Source organism: Elgaria multicarinata, chromosome 6 (genome assembly GCF_023053635.1).
Source record: "Elgaria multicarinata webbii isolate HBS135686 ecotype San Diego chromosome 6, rElgMul1.1.pri, whole genome shotgun sequence".
NCBI lineage: Eukaryota > Metazoa > Chordata > Lepidosauria > Squamata > Anguidae > Elgaria > Elgaria multicarinata.
In genome coordinates, this window is record NC_086176.1 from 97,637,388 (window position 1) to 97,655,236 (window position 17,849).

A 17,849-nucleotide genomic window follows, 5' to 3' on the forward strand; every position below is an offset into this window, starting at 1 on the left:
TAAGCATCATACAAAATCAATTAAAAACAATGTAAATATGGCGTTTTCCATGTATTATTTGTTAACTACCCACAGGAGATAAAGGACGCGCTCGGACCACACTTTGGTGGGAAGTCCACCTCACAGGCTGAGCAGTGTGGACTTGTAGCATGTCACTTTAAAGCATCATGGTAAAAGTTGTCCGTGGGCTGGAGTTCACCTACTGCATGGGGTAGTCTCCTTTTCTCTCCTCCCCTCTTAATGGTGGTGCTAGTTCCCGCTTACCATATTGGGGTGCCGCCATTCTGTGGGGAGGGGAGGGACAGAGCCAGGGTGGGAGAGAGAGCTGAAACACACGATGTGCCTGGCACCCTAGAAATAAATGGCATCAATGCACTTCCCTGGAAAATGGATCCATCTGCTGAAGGAAGAAGGCGACAGCCTTGGGAGATTTTGCACTGACATGCTGCCCCTTGTTGCTAGAGCAACGGGCGTGTTATGTCTGTCACCGATACAGGCATCGCCATAGGGAGAAAGGAGGGCAGGAGGCTGGATTGCTCCTCAGAGGAAAAGTGATCTATCTGCCCCTTCCTCCTTTCAGCATGGCTAAAGCAATCTGCAGCGGGACACATTCAGTAAGGACGCCCCGCTGCATGTTGCTGTAGCTGCACTGAAAGGAAGGCAATAAATGTCAAGCTGCAGGAAATATCCTTCCCCTGCACCCAGTGCTGTGGTCCATTTGGAGACTGGGGGCCCGACTTGATGGTGTTGCGTTGGCGCTGTGAGGCCTCAGGCTCCCGCATTGGCACTCCTTCCAGGGTGGACATTCTGTTTCTTTGCTTGACAGGACCTCCTTTTGTATTCTAGGCAAATAAGGATAGATGAGTACTACAACAAAAACTTCTGTGCCCAACTTTGCACCACTCAGGAATCAAGGGCCTGCAACCAGCAGATGTGTCCTATCAATTGCCAGATTGGAGACTTTGGCTCCTGGTCAGAATGCGACCCGTGTATTAAAAAACAAGTAAGTGCAAAAGGAAGGTGGGGAAGATGTGGCTAGAAAAGTGAGGCAGTGGGAAATGGGAATAATGATTTCTGTGATGGAGAACAAGAATATTTGGGTCGGGACATAAGAAGGGTCTAGAATATAGCTCAGTGGTGGAGCACCTGTTTTGCATGCAGAAGGTCCTAGGCCAGCCTTCCTCAACCTGGGGCGCTCCAGATGTGTTGGACTGCACCTCCCAGAATGCCCGGGAGTTGTAGTCCAACACATCTGGAGCGCCCCAGGTTGAGGAAGGCTGTCCTAGGCTCAATCCCTGGGATTTCCAATTAAGGGAACAGGTAGGCAGTGATGGGAAAGACACCTGCCTTAGACCCCAGAGAGCAGCTGCCAAACAGAGGAGGCAATATTGGGATAGATCAGGGGTGGACAACTTGTGATCCTTCACCATTGGGCAACTTGTGGCTCTCCAGATGTTTTGGGTGGCAACTCCCATGAACCTTCACAATTGGATATGCACAACTTCTGGAGGGCCACACGCTGTAGGGTTGTAGATCTTCTGCCTCGTAGAAGAGCCTCTTTAGCCCTTTCCCAATGTCCATTTGTAACAGTATTATGAAGCGTTTCCTGTCTGAAAACAACAACTTTATATAAAATTTGTGGTATGCACTGTTCTTTCTTTAAATGTGCTGAGACTAAGATCTTACTGCCCCCTCCTCACATTTCAATAAGCCCTCGTTCTGCCTTTCAGTTTCGTACCAGAACCCTGAACCGACCCTCTCAGTTTCGGGGACAACCCTGCAATGAGCAGCTGGTAGAGTCCCGGAGGTGCTACCCAACCAAACTTTGCAACATAGAGGAAGTAAACTGTGCAAATAAATTCCAGTGTGAAAATGGTAACTCTCATTTTTATACCCTCCTGAATTAGATTTAAATCTATTGATTTAAAATAATTTGTTTTTTTATATATTTTTAAAAAATAGCCTTAATGAAAACCTCTTGGAATATCCATAATCTGATACAACACTCTGGTTGGCAACTATCCTGGCCTGTGGGCCAATTGGGGCAGGAGCACAGAGGCAAAGATGATTCATAGAAAATACTTTCTACTGCATAATGGCAGCCATCTCTGCAGACAGTTCCCGATGTTATTGGTAGTCAAAAAGACTAAAACACTGTAGATGATGTTTTAGTCTAGGGGTCCTGATCCCGTCAGGTCCCAGTCAAACCAGATTTGTGCATGCCAAAGTGAGACAAAATCACAAATGGATCAGTTTATTGAGGATACACAGATGATAAATGGAGGAAGGAAGAATATTCAAAGAAGGCTCACGTCCCTTCAGTTGACAAATTCTAGCCTGGGGTCCCCAAAGCATACAAAATGTTCTGCTAGTACCAGCAAATGTTTGCCAGGCTGGTAGCGTGTGTATTCCCCCTTGGAGCAAGACCAAAGAGCAAAACCATCTTGTTTCACCCTAATTCAGGAGCTGACAAGTTGGCACACACACCTCAGGGGATGAGATCACACAGCTGGCCAAAACAGCTTCAAGGTGAAGCTGTAGATTTCTAGCCTGTGTGAGAGGTCTTCCTAATTAACTACAAAGCTGCCGGTTAGGCCAAACACATCTCTATGCATTCAAACAGCATATACTGTAGGATACTGCATCAGTTCAAACCTTTGACTCTTCATCAGTCTTCTAGTATCAAACTCACTACAGATAAAGCACCAGATCCATCCAATGTAAAGTGCTTCTTGGTAGGAGTCCACTTGTACAATTTAACACTTCCAAGACAAACTGAAATGCTTGTTTCTGGAAAGAGGCAGGATGGTGGTGCTCGCATAACAGAGCTCCATCGACCTTCCTCTTTCCAAGAACAAGTGTTTCCTCATGTTACAGGGAAATCTCTTTTGTGAGAGTGGTGGGTCCTGCTTGTGCAGTGGAATTGGCAGGACCCACCACTTGCAGAAGGGAATAAGTGGGACAGAAAGGAATCAGCAGGGGCATAGACACCCTATCATAGAATCATAGAATAGCAGAGTTGGAAGGGGCCTACAAGGCCATCGAGTCCAAGCCCCTGCTCAATGCAGGAATCCACCCTAAAGCATCCCTGACAGATGGTTGTCCAGCTGCCTCTTGAAGGCCTCTAGTGTGGGAGAGCCCACAACCTCCCTAGGTAACTGATTCCATTGTCGTACTGCTCTAACAGTCAGGAAGTTTTTCCTGATGTCCAGCCGGAATCTGGCTTCCTGTAACTTGAGCCCGTTATTCTGTGTCCTGCACTCTGGGAGGATCGAGAAGAGATCCTGGCCCTCCTTTGTGTGACAACCTTTTAAATATTTGAAGAGTGCTATCATGTCTCCCCTCAATCTTCTCTTCTCCAGGCTAAACATGCCCAGTTCTTTCAGTCTCTCTTCATAGGGCTTTGTTTCCAGACCCCTGATCATCCTGGTTGCCCTCCTCTGAATACACTCCAGCTTGTCTGCATCCTTCTTGAATTGTGGAGCCCAGAAGTGGACGCAATACTCTAGATGAGGCCTAACCAGGGCCGAATAGAGAGGAACCAGTACCTCACGTGATTTGGAAGCTATGCTTCTATTAATGCAGCCCAAAATAGCATTGGCCTTTCTTGCAGCCATATTGCACTGTTGGCTCATATTCAGCTTGCAATCTACAATTCCAAGATCCTTCTCGTTTGTAGTATTGCTGAGCCAAGTATCCCCCATCTTGTAACTGTGGCTTTGGTTTCTATTTCCTAAATGTAGAACTTGGCATTTATCCCTTTTAAATTTCATCCTGTTGTTTTCAGCCCAGCACTCCAGCCTATCAAGATCACTTTGAAGTTTGTTTCTGTCTTCCAACTCCCTGTTGGAGTCTGCCTCTTGTCTATGATATGGAATTGAAATTGTCTTTTCATTTTGATTTATTTTGTCATAAGTGACTCTGAGAAATGTAAAGGAGTCCACCCATTTTAACAAATACATTGTATTATTTATTTAAAATATTCATCTGCTGCTCTTCGGTATCAAATCACAGTGTACAAAATGCATTATAACAAGAAATAAAATAAAATTCAAAGGTGAAAACAACGACAAAGAACATCTACCAGTCTAGGCATGAAAATCAGCAAATACCTGTGTATACAGATAGGTTTTCAACATGCTCCAAAACACTGTCAAGGATGGCACCTGTCACACTGCAAGGGAGGGGGGGGAGAATTCCAAAGGAAGAGTACCCTTCCCTTGGTCACCATCAGATGTACCTGTGTAGGTGATGGGGCAACCAGGAGACCCTGACCTGTAGATCTCAGTGAATGGGCCAGTTGATATGGGAGAAGGTAATCAAATCTAACATAGATTTGGGTGACTATGCAAGGAAGGACAGGGCTCCTGCACATTTGATCATTGTCCAGAAGAGGGGTTTTCAACAGGCTCTGATGACATGGCAGAAGACTATGGCTCCACTTGGGCTTCCAAGCTAGACTTCACAGACTCAAAGGATGGCAGTGCAGCCTCCTCATGCTGTGGGTGATGGTAATGAGACCGGTTCCTGATGCAGAGCATGGGGTGGTGATGGGGGCTATTTATGGCTCACATTGGGCCAAGTTTAAGCATCTGGCATTTGTTTACAAAGCCCTAAACATCTCAGGGCCAGGATACTTAGTAGATCTCTTGGCCACCACCACCTTCACCCTATCTGCCTTTTAGGTTGCTGCGCTCATCAGGAGATACCCTGCTGATGGTGCCCAAGATTTTGGAGGTCTGGAACATAATGGCTCGGAATAGGGCCATTTAATATTGTAGCACCCACTCCCTGGAACTCCCTACCACTACAAGCTAGTCAGGGACCAACCCTACTGGGGGTTTGGTGCTTATTTTAGGATGTTTTTAACAGTGTTTGCTATGTTTTTAATCAGTATGTTATGTATTTTATGATTGCTGTTGTTCCCCGTCTCAATCCAATCAGAGAGGCGGGTAAGAAATATATTATTATTATTATTATTAATCATACATTTCCTGCCTTCTGAATACACTCTGTACAGCACCATGTACATTGATGGTGCTATATAAATAATAATAATAATAATAATAATAATTAATTATGATATACTGTATTGTCTTGAACATCACTTAGAAATATATTTTAATGTAAGCAATTCATATATATTGCTAAATAAATAAAGTATACCCTTTCCCACTTCCTCTGCATCCATGGCTTCATCTCCTGAACCTGGGGACTCCCCTGGAGTCATGATGCCACCCATCGCTGTATTTTCAGGTACAGTTGATCATTTGCCCTAATATTTAGTTTGGCCCTCTGAATCTGAAATTTTACTTGGCGTGAATATTTTATTTCCCTGTGCAATGACACAACACTTAATGAAAGAATTCCTGTTGGAGCTTCTCGCCTCCAATGCTATGGCCTGAAGAAAACAAAACAGAACAGCTGAGATGCTGCTCTTTCTTTGCAACAGGTCGCTGCATCAGCCGAAACTTGGAATGCAATGGAGAAAATGACTGTGAGGACAATTCGGATGAAAGGGATTGTCGGCGTGTACGGGCTGTGTGCAACAGAAGGCATGAGAGCCTTCCTGGTGTGCATCTAATGGGCCATGGGTAAGTTACTAATGTTTCACTATTGTCCTTGAAAAGGCAAGGCTACACAAAGGCTGGAATGCAAGTTTTGAGCACACTTTGATTATGTATAAAGATCTTGTGGTAGCATTTGTAATTTCTGTTCTCCTAGGCCTATAGCCTCTCTATTTCATAGAATCATAGAATCATAGAATAGCAGAGTTGGAAGGGGCCTACAAGGCCATCGAGTCCAACCCCCTGCTCAATTTCTCTCTTTGAGGATCATCAGACATGGGGAATCATGTTTCCCTACCATCACATACTGTTGCTCTGCTCCCTGCTTCACTTCCGCATTGGGGACGAGCTCAAATTACACAGGGGAGCGTGCAGGGACCACGTGGCTCCTATGGAACAATGGGAATGGCGCCCCTTTATAGCGGAACTTTCCTGCACATGGCAGGAAATCCTGACAAATCCCAACTTATTTCAAAGAAGTTTTCTGTGGCTTTTTTAAAAATGCGAAAACTGGGAAATGGAGCGGGAGGCACGCAGAAGGATCACTGCGTTGTCAAAATGACCCACGAAGATCCGTGACTGGCCAGTTGTGAGGGTGGGATAAAACGCTCGCCTGATGACACCCTCTGTCTCTCTCCTCCCCCTAATACTAGAGATTCAGCAGCAGACTCAAACAACAGTGTCACTTCCAGACAGTCACCAAGTGGCAGTGGGAAGGGAGGGAGTCAAGTGTTGGCAAAGGAGGTGCTTTTCCTTTCCCCCACTAGCCACTTTCCCCCATCAACCCCCTTTCCTGCCCAACTACTTGCCACCTGTTCATAACTTTTCCTCCATATTAGTTTTGTTGGGAGGGGCGATGTCTGCTGGAGAGCATTACAGATAGTGATGCCACTGGAATGTGGAATTAGGAGGCTCGTAAGTCAAATCTGCAGGGCTTACAATGCTCGTATGTATCCCAGGCTTGAAATGCTGGCCTCAGTCCTTCTCATCCCTCTACCCTTTGCCATGCTAATTTCCCTTTCTTCTCCACCTTTAGCCTCGCTGTTTCTCTCCCCACACTTCTTTTGACCAGGCAGGCCCTCACAGCAGCCATTATGTGACTAGCCACATCCACCACGGGAGCCATTTTGTAGTGGTGCACACAGTACTTTCTCCAATTCCCAAATGTACCCACTGGTTCAAAAAGCTTGGGGACTAATGGGTTAAGCTCTCCTGCTTCCTTATTACAACTTCTATCCTCTCACAATTTGCAGTTGTTCTGACATGATTGACTTTCCCAGACTCATGTCTGCCTCTGAATGTTTAGTTCAACAGAAGGGGGCGGGGGGTGTGCTGGAGAGAGATGTGACGGGAGAAACAAACCGGAAATTCTTGCTAATCCTATTCAAAGTCTTTTAACTTGATCAGACATCTTGCACTCTACTTTAAACTATTGTTTCAGATCCTATGGGCTCCCTGGTCAATGTTAACCATGGTTGATTTCCATGCCCATGAATTGCATTACTGAGGAAGATGGGGAGAGCTGCAGGGACATAGTTGTGTCCTAAAGCCTGGTTTCTGATTTCTCAACCATGGCTACGAGAGATTAGGTGTTACTTCTGCACTGTTCCGGAGAGAATAAAGAAAGAGAAACTGATGGACATTAATCCATTCAAACAAAAGGGATCTGGTTGGAAAAGTTGAGAGGATCTATTCCAGCTTTACCTGCCCTGGTGCCCTCCAGATACAACCCCCATCAACCCCATCCATCATGGCCAATGGTCAGGAATGATGGTAGCACATAAGTAGGTTAGGGAGGATAAATTATTCTAATGAAATTTTGAGAAGATCTATTCCAGCCTCACCGCCCCTATGCCCTCCAAATACAACTCCCATCAACCCCGTCCATCATGGCCAATGGTTAGGAATGATGGTAGCGCATAGTAGGTTAGGGAGGGAGGATTATTCTAATGAAATTTTTGTTTATTTGTTTACTTGGTTTCCAATTTACACTCCACCTTCAGAAGTAAGTCCCATTGACTTTCAATGGGGCCTGCTTACCAGTAAATATGCATGGGCATATAGCTTTATTTATTCTTCTGCAAAGTCACCCGTCAGTCAAAGGTGGAAGAAAACCTTGCTTGACTTAAGTGCGACCTTTGGTGCTCATTGTGACAGGCTAGACTTTCTGAAATATTTTCTTCCTTTAGATATCACCTTTTGGCAGGAGAGAACAGAGGAGAAGTCCTTGGTAATTCGTTCAATGGAGGCAAATGCACACTGGTCAAAAACAACGACACGAGGAAAACGTTTCGTGTCCCTGCAAACCTAGAGGCTGTCAGCTTTCAGGTAATGGTCAAAAGATATTAAGCATCAGATTTTGGATAGAAATGCTCTGCAATGCTTACGAGGCCAGTGATATTGCTTGAGTGCCTAGCCTTTGCTTAATGGAGCACTGGCACTTTTCTTTGTGCATCATATTCTATAGAGAGCTTGGTAGAATTTAGGACCGGTTGCAGAATCCTGAGAATCTCAACTTTTTTAAGGAGGACGTTTCTTGTCAGCATGATTTCAATGGTGTATGTATTCTGAAGACATGCAGACAAAGTCTGCAGTAGGCTCCCATCTTTAAAAAGTGGGGAATCTATGGGGTGGTTACCTGCTTCATGAGGTTTAGTCACTTTACCTCAAAAAATGCAACCTTCTTGCCTATCAGTTATCCAACCTTCTGTTGCCCTGTCGTAATCATATTGCTATTTACAAAAGAAAGCAGTTCCCCAAATTTAAACACAAACAAACAATTCCCAGTTCTGTAAAACATCCGTTGCTCCAATCCTGCAGGGAAAATCTAAGAATGTAAGAAGAGCCATGCTGGATCAGACCAAGGGTCCATCTACTCCAGCATTCTGTTTGCACAGTTATATTAAGTGATATACAAGCATTATTAAATTAGAGTGACCATATGGACAGGGCTCCTGTATCTTTAGCAGTTGTATAAAAAAAGGGAACTTCAGCAGGTGTTATTTGTATGCATGCAGCACCTGATGAAATTCCCTCTTCATCACAACAGTTAAAGCTGCAGGAGCTACTCTAGACTGACCAGCTACAAAAGAAGGCAGGGATCCTGCAGCTTTAACTGTTGTGATGAAGAGGGAATTTCCTCAGGTGCTGCATGCATATAAATGACACCTGCTGAAATTCCCTTTTCATCACAACTGTTAAAGATACAGGAGCCCTGTCCTCCTTTCCATAAGGTCACACTAATTGAATAAAGATGGGTCCAATACTATGAGTTCTGCTCTTGATGCTCATTAGAGTCTGAATTTGGAGGCTTATAAGTATCCAGCACAGAGCAGGAGCTGCGGCACAGGTAATCATCACTTTAGTTGCATCTCCCGCTTTGCATTCAGCTAGATGGGCTTTTTCACCCATCTAGCTGAGCTGTCACAAAGCTGGCCTCTCCAGTCCCCTTCCCTCCCTGCTGACCCTGCCAGTTTGTGACCTCAGAGATGCAACTGGGCATGATTGTCTCCACATCAGTGATGATGGGAGGGGGGAGGGGAGGGGGAGGGAGCTTAGATTCCTGGCTGTGAAATTGGAACAGTGTCTCTTACCTCAGATCCTGGAATCCAAAATATCCTATACACCACCACCACCGGACTCTGTCCAAGGCCCCTAGCATTTCTCTCTAAATAAATTACTTTGCATTACAACAGGGACCAGTGTACTGCTGCTGGGAAAATTCATCACCAGCTACTGCAGGGTCACAGCTTAAGCTCAAAGGGATGTCTGATGGAGCTGTGTGGCAGATGGCCTCAGTATCCCTGCTAATAAACAAATGCCTGTGAACCACTGCTCCACTACACCACTGCCATGTCAAACAAGGTTCCCACCCCCATGTTGAACAAAAAAAAATGTGTGAAAACTGATCTTAACATTGCGCCTTTTCTTGAATGTGCCTATCATCAGGAGGCTATCTATGTTTTACCTCTCCTCTCCATAGGTTGAGAATGAAGAGGATGACGTGGCCTCCGATTTCTACAGCGATTTGATCCCCTTAGAGTCCAGTGTGTCTGCCTTGCATTCCTCCTCTGGTTCTCACAGTGGCTCTTCTGGAATCCCCTTTCTGTTCTCTAAAAAGAAAAAAGTGAAGGTCACATCCTCATCCTCCTTCAAGGAAGCCATTCAAGCTTCATATAAAAAGGTATTTGACATGGACTGAGCCCATGGTTCCTTTAAGAGAACATTTTTTGCTTCATCCTAGGGAGAGGGAGAGGGGTTTCTTTGTGTTCAAAAAAGGACTAGCAAGTAAAATGGCATGGCTGCACTGGATGAGAAGTGCCTGGCGTGATAACACCTCCCTGGGCTGGTACCGGGTGGGGGGGGGGAGAGTAACAAGTTGCAGCTGTGCAATGTCTGGGAGCATTCCCCTTCCCTTCAGGAGAGGTGGGGGTTGCTATGGGGTTTCTATTGGTCAGGGTGGGTCTGGTGACAAGGGGGTCCCAGAAAGGGATAAAAAGCTTGGGATAAAAAAGCTTGGTCTCTTTCCTGTGGGTGTCAGGAGTCCAGTGCGTGTGTGGTGAGCCAGAGCATCCAGGCCGGGCCGGCTGGATGGCAGAAGCTCCACGTGGACACTGAGGGAAGGAGTCTAGTTCAAGTGATGTGAAGCTGAGTCAAAGTGAGCAACAAAGAGGTTGAGTCACAGAGTTAAGTGTTTGTTATGTTTTAGATTAGGTTTGGGTACAAGTGAGCAAGGGACCTTGCCGGAGTTACGGCTGGTGGGTGGTTAAGTGGGGAGTGAGTGTGATTCCATTGGCTTGAGCGTGTAAAGGGGGAGGGGGAGGGGAGGTATTAGTCCCTGCTGTCCTGAGTGTGTTATTCCTTTGTCCGTGTTTCCTCCCCCCAAAAATCTCTCTTATATGTGTTTACCTTAATGTGTGGACCCTTAGGGAAGTGTGTAGTGTGAAGAATAAAAGTGTTTGGTCCCTATCTCCTGAGTGTAGTGTCATTTCCTTGAGAACCTAGACTTCAAAGGGTTAAAAAGTGGCAGTGAAGGGGTGAGTGTTTGGGCTGGCTGAGTCAGACCCCCGCCCCCCTTCTCCAGCTGAGGAATCGCTGAGTCAAGCCGAGCGGTTCCACCACAATATTCAATTCATGCTTTGCTTCTGTCGTTTGGTCTCCATCCAATGGAGCCAACTTCTGGCTTGTGGAAGGACAGATCTGGAAAATGCAATTGTTTAATATCCAGCTAACATGAAAACACTCCTGTGCCAAATTGCCTGTATTATAGAGAGCAGAAGAGGGCCTCATAGGCCTGAAATGTCTGCCAAAGGAAGTTATTTTATGATTGAAGAAGAGGCCATTTGGTTCATTTGAGAGCAAAGAATAGAGACATAATGTTTCATATGTGGGTTATTGATTTCTCTTTTCAAAAGACTTCTGGTGGGTGAAATTATATATTTTTTCAAACCCAGTGAAACCACTGGGATAGGATCTGAATAAGAGTGATCTCCCCTTCTTTACTGATTATTGATTCAGCAGGAGAGACTGATGACATTAGATATATTACAATGGGAAAATACCACCATCATAACATTCTGGGATGCAAGTCGACTGAAAATGCAGCGGCATTGAGTCTGAGGTTATCAGCGGGAGATCTGTGGCTGTGTGTGGGCTGGTGTGGGTTTCTCAGACAGCAGGTCAGGGTTGGCGTTAAAGGTAGGCATCATTGGGCATCTGTCAAGGGCCCACATCCCAATAGATGCCCACTGCCAAAGCCTCATGGAGTTGCTCCTCCTCTTCACCATTGCTTCCTGCTTGTTCCTCTGCCTCGTACTCTAGCCATTCCCACCAACACTGAGAAGCAGGAGCTGTAGACACTGCTGACTATTTGCTGATTGGCTCTCTACTTGTCAAGCAAGCGAATGGTAGGATGAGGAGCAATAGCAGCTAATGACGATGGTGGGGAAACAATAGGCTCAGTGAGGGACGGGGCCCATTGAGGGTGTCTTGCCCAAGGGCCCGAAAAATCTGGATCTGACACCATAGAGAGACTGGATATGTGTTGCCAAACAAGGTAGGCAGTACTGGGTCAGATGACCTAGGCTACGACTTGATTCAGTCATCCATGCCTCCAGACTGGATTATTGTAACGTGCTTTACATGGGCTGCCTTTGAAGATGGTTCAGAAGCTTCAATTGATCCAAAATGCAGTGGTCAGAGTTTTGTCTGGCACTTGCAGAGCATATAACTCTGATTCTGTGTCTGTTCCTGTGGGTTCCTACTTGCGTCCAGGTGCTAGATGCAGGAGTCCACCAATGGGAATTGTTTATGCAGGACAGCGGTCATTTTTCCATGGGACCCAACCTATGACGATACCTCCTCATGAAAGCCTGCTTCTGAACAGACATCACCAATTGTAAAGCTGGGTGTCTGTGATTCTAATATATCTGGCAGTAGTTAAGATGAAAGCCAGTGTGGTGTAGTAACTACAATAATGACCTAGGAACAGGAAACCCCTGTTCAAATCCCCATTCAACCATGAAGGTCACTGGAAGACTTGGAGCAAATCATTGTCTCAACTAGGTTAGGCTAAGAAATAATGATTCACCCAAGTGTCAGGGTTGATTTGAGGATAAAATGGAAGGGTCAAGCATGTTCATTGCCTGGAGTTCCTTAGAGGGAATACGGCATATAAATGGATTCTTCTTCTTCTTCTTCTTCTTCTTCTTCTTCTTCTTCTTCTTCTTCTTATTATTATTATTATTATTATTATTATTATTATTATTATTATTATTATTTTAGAACACCTGTTTCTCAAAAGCATATTCTACATGATGAATTTATTTTATTTTTATCGTGGTGCAACATCTGTGCTTTCTTTCAAATATATGTATGTATGTAAATCCTAAATCTATTCACAATAGCTAATGTTCCAGTAAAAGCATGAGTATTATGGTGTATTTTTTTAAAAAAAAAATCCCAACAACCTCAACAACAATAGCTCATTGTATAAAAAGTGTGCTTGATGGAATTTGTTTAATAAAAGGCTAAAATCCTTTTCCAAGTGAAATGAATATGTACACAATTGTTTTTTAGTGTGTGCAATGTAGAGATAATTTTTTTTCTTAACCAAAAAGTACAAAAAATAATAATCCTACATTGCAGCAAGAACAATGGCCAAGAATTTTAAATGGGAAAAGTTTTGATAAGAAAGAAACTATTGGTGTCAGTGGCCATTCCGGCTAGAACTGTTGCTATTTACAATTGAAAGATGCACAGTTCAACAAAGAACTAATGTTAAGTCTCTTTCTAATACATTAGTTGTCAGAAGATGTGGTAAGAATCACTAGCTAAGTTGGGTTTAATTTACAGGGACATGGCAGTGTCCCTGTAGTTAAGGTCGGAGAGTAGATAAAGCAGTCTACCATTATAAAGGGGTAATAGAGGGTTCATAATGTTCATAAAATTGAAAATATTTCACCAATCATCCTGAAATTAACATGTGACAGAAAGAAATGTTGGTTTTACATATCCTGAAAATTTCAAGAAGATTGGTGAAAGATTGAGGGAAGAAAGGCAGTACAAAAGGAAAAAAAAACCCCTCTCTGAATCAAAACGGTTCTGATAATTTAAGCTGTTGATTTTTTTATCCACAAAATTTGGAGTATTCAGCCCCTTACACATTAATCCAGTGGTGGTGTCTTCTTTCTCCTTCATTGTAGTTGGTGGAATGGCTTTTATTTTATTTTAAATTCTCTTTGGTTGATTTTTAATTAATATTTATTCATCCTATTAAGAGTGAATACAGAGACCTTCTTCAGGGATAGGGCGACACATGCTCAGTAGCATCGCTCTCCCCCTCCCTCCTGCCTCCGATAAATTAGAATGTTGAAAATAAAATGGCCACCTGTTTCCTCTAGCAAAGTCATTTCCTTAGTGGAATCATCAGTGTCGTCTCAGAAGTAAGTTCCATTGAGTGTAATGGTCTTACTCCCAGGCAAGTGTGTAGAGGATTTTAGCCTTTTTAAAACTGCCTGGAACCTTGGAAGGGGCTTCATTACACAATGAGGACCCCCAATGACCAGTCCAAAATCTATTCAGCTGGCCTGGACTCAATATTTGGGAATTCATTAACTGGTAATTTTCTTTTCTCAGAGTTAGGATGGGGGGAAAAATAGTTCCTTTGGGCTGCTTATGGGCCTTAACGAAGGATGCTACACCATTCGTCACTGGTACCAATCCCAACTGTTTATACCGTCCTCTGGTAATCAGTGCATGAATCAGTGCTAGCAGCTATTCATGCACTAATTAGCAGAGGAGGATATAAACAGCTGCGATTGGTACCTGTGACCAGTGATGTAGCATCCCTTGTTAAGGCCCATAAGCAGTCCAAAGTAACTATTTTTTTCCATCCTAGCTGCTAGCAGCTAGCACTGATTCATGCACTGATTACCAGAGGAAGGTATAAACTAGCAGCTAGCAGCTGATGGGGTAATGGGACGGAGTGAATGTGTGCTCGGGGGGGGGGGGGGGAAATGGAACGTAATAAAAAATGAAACCAAGAAATTCATCTGTCCCAAAGATGAGACATATTCATGGCGGACAGCTGCGGGAAGGTGTAGTGTGGAAATAAAGAGGCGACACAAGAAAGCTGGGTTTAAACAAGGGCCAACATTTATTTGATGGATCTGGATAGGGAAACCTAAGCGGGCATTTACCTATCACGGTGTACGTCGTTACTAATCAAGGCGAGACATTCCGAGCCTAAGGGGCGGCGAGTATCTGTCGCCACCCCTTTGGCTCCCCCTTTTTGGGGTGGTAGGTCTTCCGGTGTCATCCCTCCTCCTGCCACCAGGCTGTGAGCAGGTGAGAAAGGTTGGCCTCAAGGATAAGCCCTATTTCAGCCGCTGGACCACAGGACTTGGAGCTGCTGAACCTCAGGCGTTATCCTTCACCCTTTGGTGCCTTGGAATGTTCACCTACCTTAACAACCGCAGATGCCTGCCTACCCGCCATAAATGTGACCGAATTCCAACAGATTAACCTATTTAATACTCCCTGGGCTGTCTTGCAGTATGAAGTAGGCGAAAAAACTCATAACCAATTCAGATTATGAGCAAAAAATTCCTACTTGGCCCCCTGAACAGGCAACCAGCAAGCCCATACTGCCTACAGGGAAGGAGGGAGGGAGGGACCAACTTTGGAAAAGAGGGGGAGAGGAGGGGAACAAGCCTTTAAATAGGCTCTGAATCCCCTCCCTCCTCCTTTGGTGCAAAGCACCAGCCAATTGCTGGTGTCCATGCCACCTCTTTCCTCCTCCACCCGCAATTGCCTTCCCCGTGCCCAGGCTGTGCCGGGCGCAGCAGAGTAGCATATCTAGAAATTACTGTTAGCCATTACTTCCTCTAATACAATTCCTCTAATACAATTCTAATACAATTCCTCTAATACAATTAGATTGTAAGCCTATGCGGCAGGGTCTTGCTATTTACTGTTTTACTCTGTACAGCACCATGTACATTGATGGTGCTATATAAATAAATAAATAAATAAATAAATAAATAAATAATAATAATAATAATAATAATAATAGTGAAACAAAGGGGTGAGTGCTGATAGAAATATAGCCAAAATGGGGCCATTGAAAGCAACCCTCCCAAAAAAAAACCTTAAAAAACAACGAGGGGGCAAAAACCAGCCCAATGAGGATTGAGTGGATGGAATGCCCTGTTTGAGCAACTTACATCTTATAGAATCATGGATGAGAGCTTGGCTGGCTGATTATTTCTCAGCCTAACCTACTGACAAGGTTCTGTGGATAAATTGGGGTGGTGAAAATATGTGCATTGCTCTGAGGGACATAGAGTGGTCTAAAAATGAAGATATATTCATGTGTACCAATCCATAGCATTTTGCCACAAGAAACTCTACATGTTATTATTAACTGGAGCATTGTCTCTTTTTCTTCTTCGTCTCTTTCAGAATTCCAACTTCATTCGGATCCATAAGGTGATTTCAGTATTAAACTTCACAGTGAAAGAGTCAGACTTGCTGCTCTCTGGGGTGTTTCTAAAGGCCCTCAACAGCCTCCCTCTGGAGTACAACTATGCTCTCTACGGCCGGATATTCGATGACTTTGGGACTCATTACTACACCTCTGGTTCAATGGGAGGCACATATGACCTCCTCTATCAATACAGTGCTGAAGAAATGAAAAATTCAGGTATAGTGTCATTGGCAAGGGAAGATCAGCCTACTTAGGCCAAACTAAACATTTCACTAGTCACACATAGCACAGTGATGTGGGATGATTTATTTACCCTCATATAAGCATGCATGGCTCCGGTTCACTTTGGAGCTTCAGCACTCCAGGAGGGGATGTTAAACTTCCCCCACCCAATTTTCACCCCAAAATCCCACTCACCCCACAAGGGGGAAGTGTTAAAAAGAAAGAAAACTCCTCCCTTTTTTAAATTTCTCACAGGTTGGTGGAATTTGGTGGGGATAAATTGGGGAAAGGTTTAACTTCCCTCCCTGGAACTGCACTCTCATTCACAATCGGGCGGGGGGGGGGATTTGAGGTAAAAATGAATCAAAGGGAATTTCTCATCTATCCCTATTCTGAGGTGTGTGATAAAGGGGTTTTGTTTTGTTTTTTGCATGCAAACGAGTGCCTGGGAGTGGGCAGATGGTGGTGTGGAGGGCACTGGTGGCTAGAAATCAGCACAAACAGCCAGAGGTGATTGAGCATCACAATAATTTTTGTCTCAAGCTGTTCATCACAAAGCTGCAAAATCTCATCTTTTCTTTTCTATCAGTAAACTTGGCTTTAGGCAAGAAGCCTTCCCACAGTCTCCATTGCCTTATCTGTAAAATGGGTATAACCTAGCTCATAGTGTTGCTTCCAGCGGGTGAGGGTAGACATGAATGCCGAATTGTTTTGCAGCTTTTAGAGCTTCATCCCACATACCCATTTCCCTCGAATTATCCCTACAGCACTAAGCTGTCAGCGTTGTTGTTGTTGTTGTTGCTACCGGGTGGCAAGATCCTTTGCATACCAGGAAATGGGTTTAAGGGGGGAAATGTAAAAAAATCATTAAAAAATCAATGGATGACCCAATCCGATTCAAAGCTCTCCTTAATATCTATTACTGTGCCAGTTTTGATGTCTTTATCTTTAAAGCTTACGCAGATGTAAGCATTTGTTTAATTTTTCTTCAAATTCTGCTCCTGTGCCCCAGTGGCCGCTCGGATGATACCCTTGAACATTAGTATCAAAATACAGTGAGTCTTTTGCTTTTATAGCACAATTAAAGCAGGATGCATGGGAGTGCTTCACAATAAAAGCAGATTATAAGATGGAAAACTTCGGAGTCCTTTGCATGCAATTTGCAGTGATTGCACAGTATAACGCTGGTGTGATAAAGCTCTTAAAGTGTAACAGAAATGACTTCTCTGCCATAGGTTTAACAGAGCAACAATCACAAGAGTGCGTCCGGACAGAAACGACGAAGCGTATCCTTTGGAAAAAGAAAAAGAAAGTGCATACGAGATGCGAACACAATACGATGAGTGCTCGCCATGAAGGTGACTCTAAAGGAAAATGTGTTACACAAAATACATATGGTCATTTTCAGTAGTCCAGGATTTTTGGTAGGTGAACAATATGAACACGGCGACTGCCATGCTGAATCCAACCAGTAGTCAGGTTATCTCAGTATCCTGTCATTTTCCAATGGCAAGTGCATGTAAAGAGGGCACAGTGGATCATATCCAGAGCTGCATCTATGTTGTACTAAAAAAAATATGTTTTTAGTTAATGAGATGCAGTGGCGGCTGGTGCCTCTGATGTCACTGGGACGGTGAATCCACTCCATTTTTAATCAGAACCAGTGAGAACTCTATCCAACCTTGGATAGCTCCTTTAGAGCTCTGGCCAGTTCTGACTGAAACCTGGAGCAGATTCACCACCCCACTGACATCAGAGCCACCAGCCACCACTGATCAGATTCTGCCCTAGAAAAGTCCCAATATTTATTGTTAAAAGTCACCTTCTGGGCCAAACTACATGTGATGCTACATGTGTTGCTTTGAGGGTTCAGGCTTTAAAAAATCCAAAGAGCATCTGCTCAGGAGAGGAAGGGAGGGGACTGCTAACTACCCTGGATCGAAGCAGGCACTCCCTTGCATACATCTGGAGGTTATATGCATTTAAAGTCACATGCATTTAAAGTCACATTTGTTTGGCCCTGAGAATTTAGCCTGAAAAAGTGGTTCATAAATAATGAAAGAATAAACGGT

General features: G+C 44.2%; 1 protein-coding gene across 3 annotated transcripts in view; it reads left to right on the top strand.

The window, feature by feature from the left end:
• Positions 1-17,849, top strand: part of C6 (complement C6) — a 44,543-nt gene that overhangs the window by 4,168 nt on the left and 22,526 nt on the right. For all 3 annotated transcript variants that reach the window (XR_010025557.1, XM_063128111.1, XM_063128112.1), the window contains exons 3-9: positions 847-1,003; positions 1,731-1,875; positions 5,453-5,594; positions 7,757-7,895; positions 9,550-9,750; positions 15,531-15,771; positions 17,013-17,135. Coding sequence is in view for 2 of the 3 variants with exons in the window: in XM_063128111.1 (XP_062984181.1) it covers positions 847-1,003; positions 1,731-1,875; positions 5,453-5,594; positions 7,757-7,895; positions 9,550-9,750; positions 15,531-15,771; positions 17,013-17,135 (1,148 nt within the window). In the remaining variant the exon portion in view is untranslated. The remainder of the gene's footprint in view (positions 1-846; positions 1,004-1,730; positions 1,876-5,452; positions 5,595-7,756; positions 7,896-9,549; positions 9,751-15,530; positions 15,772-17,012; positions 17,136-17,849) is intronic.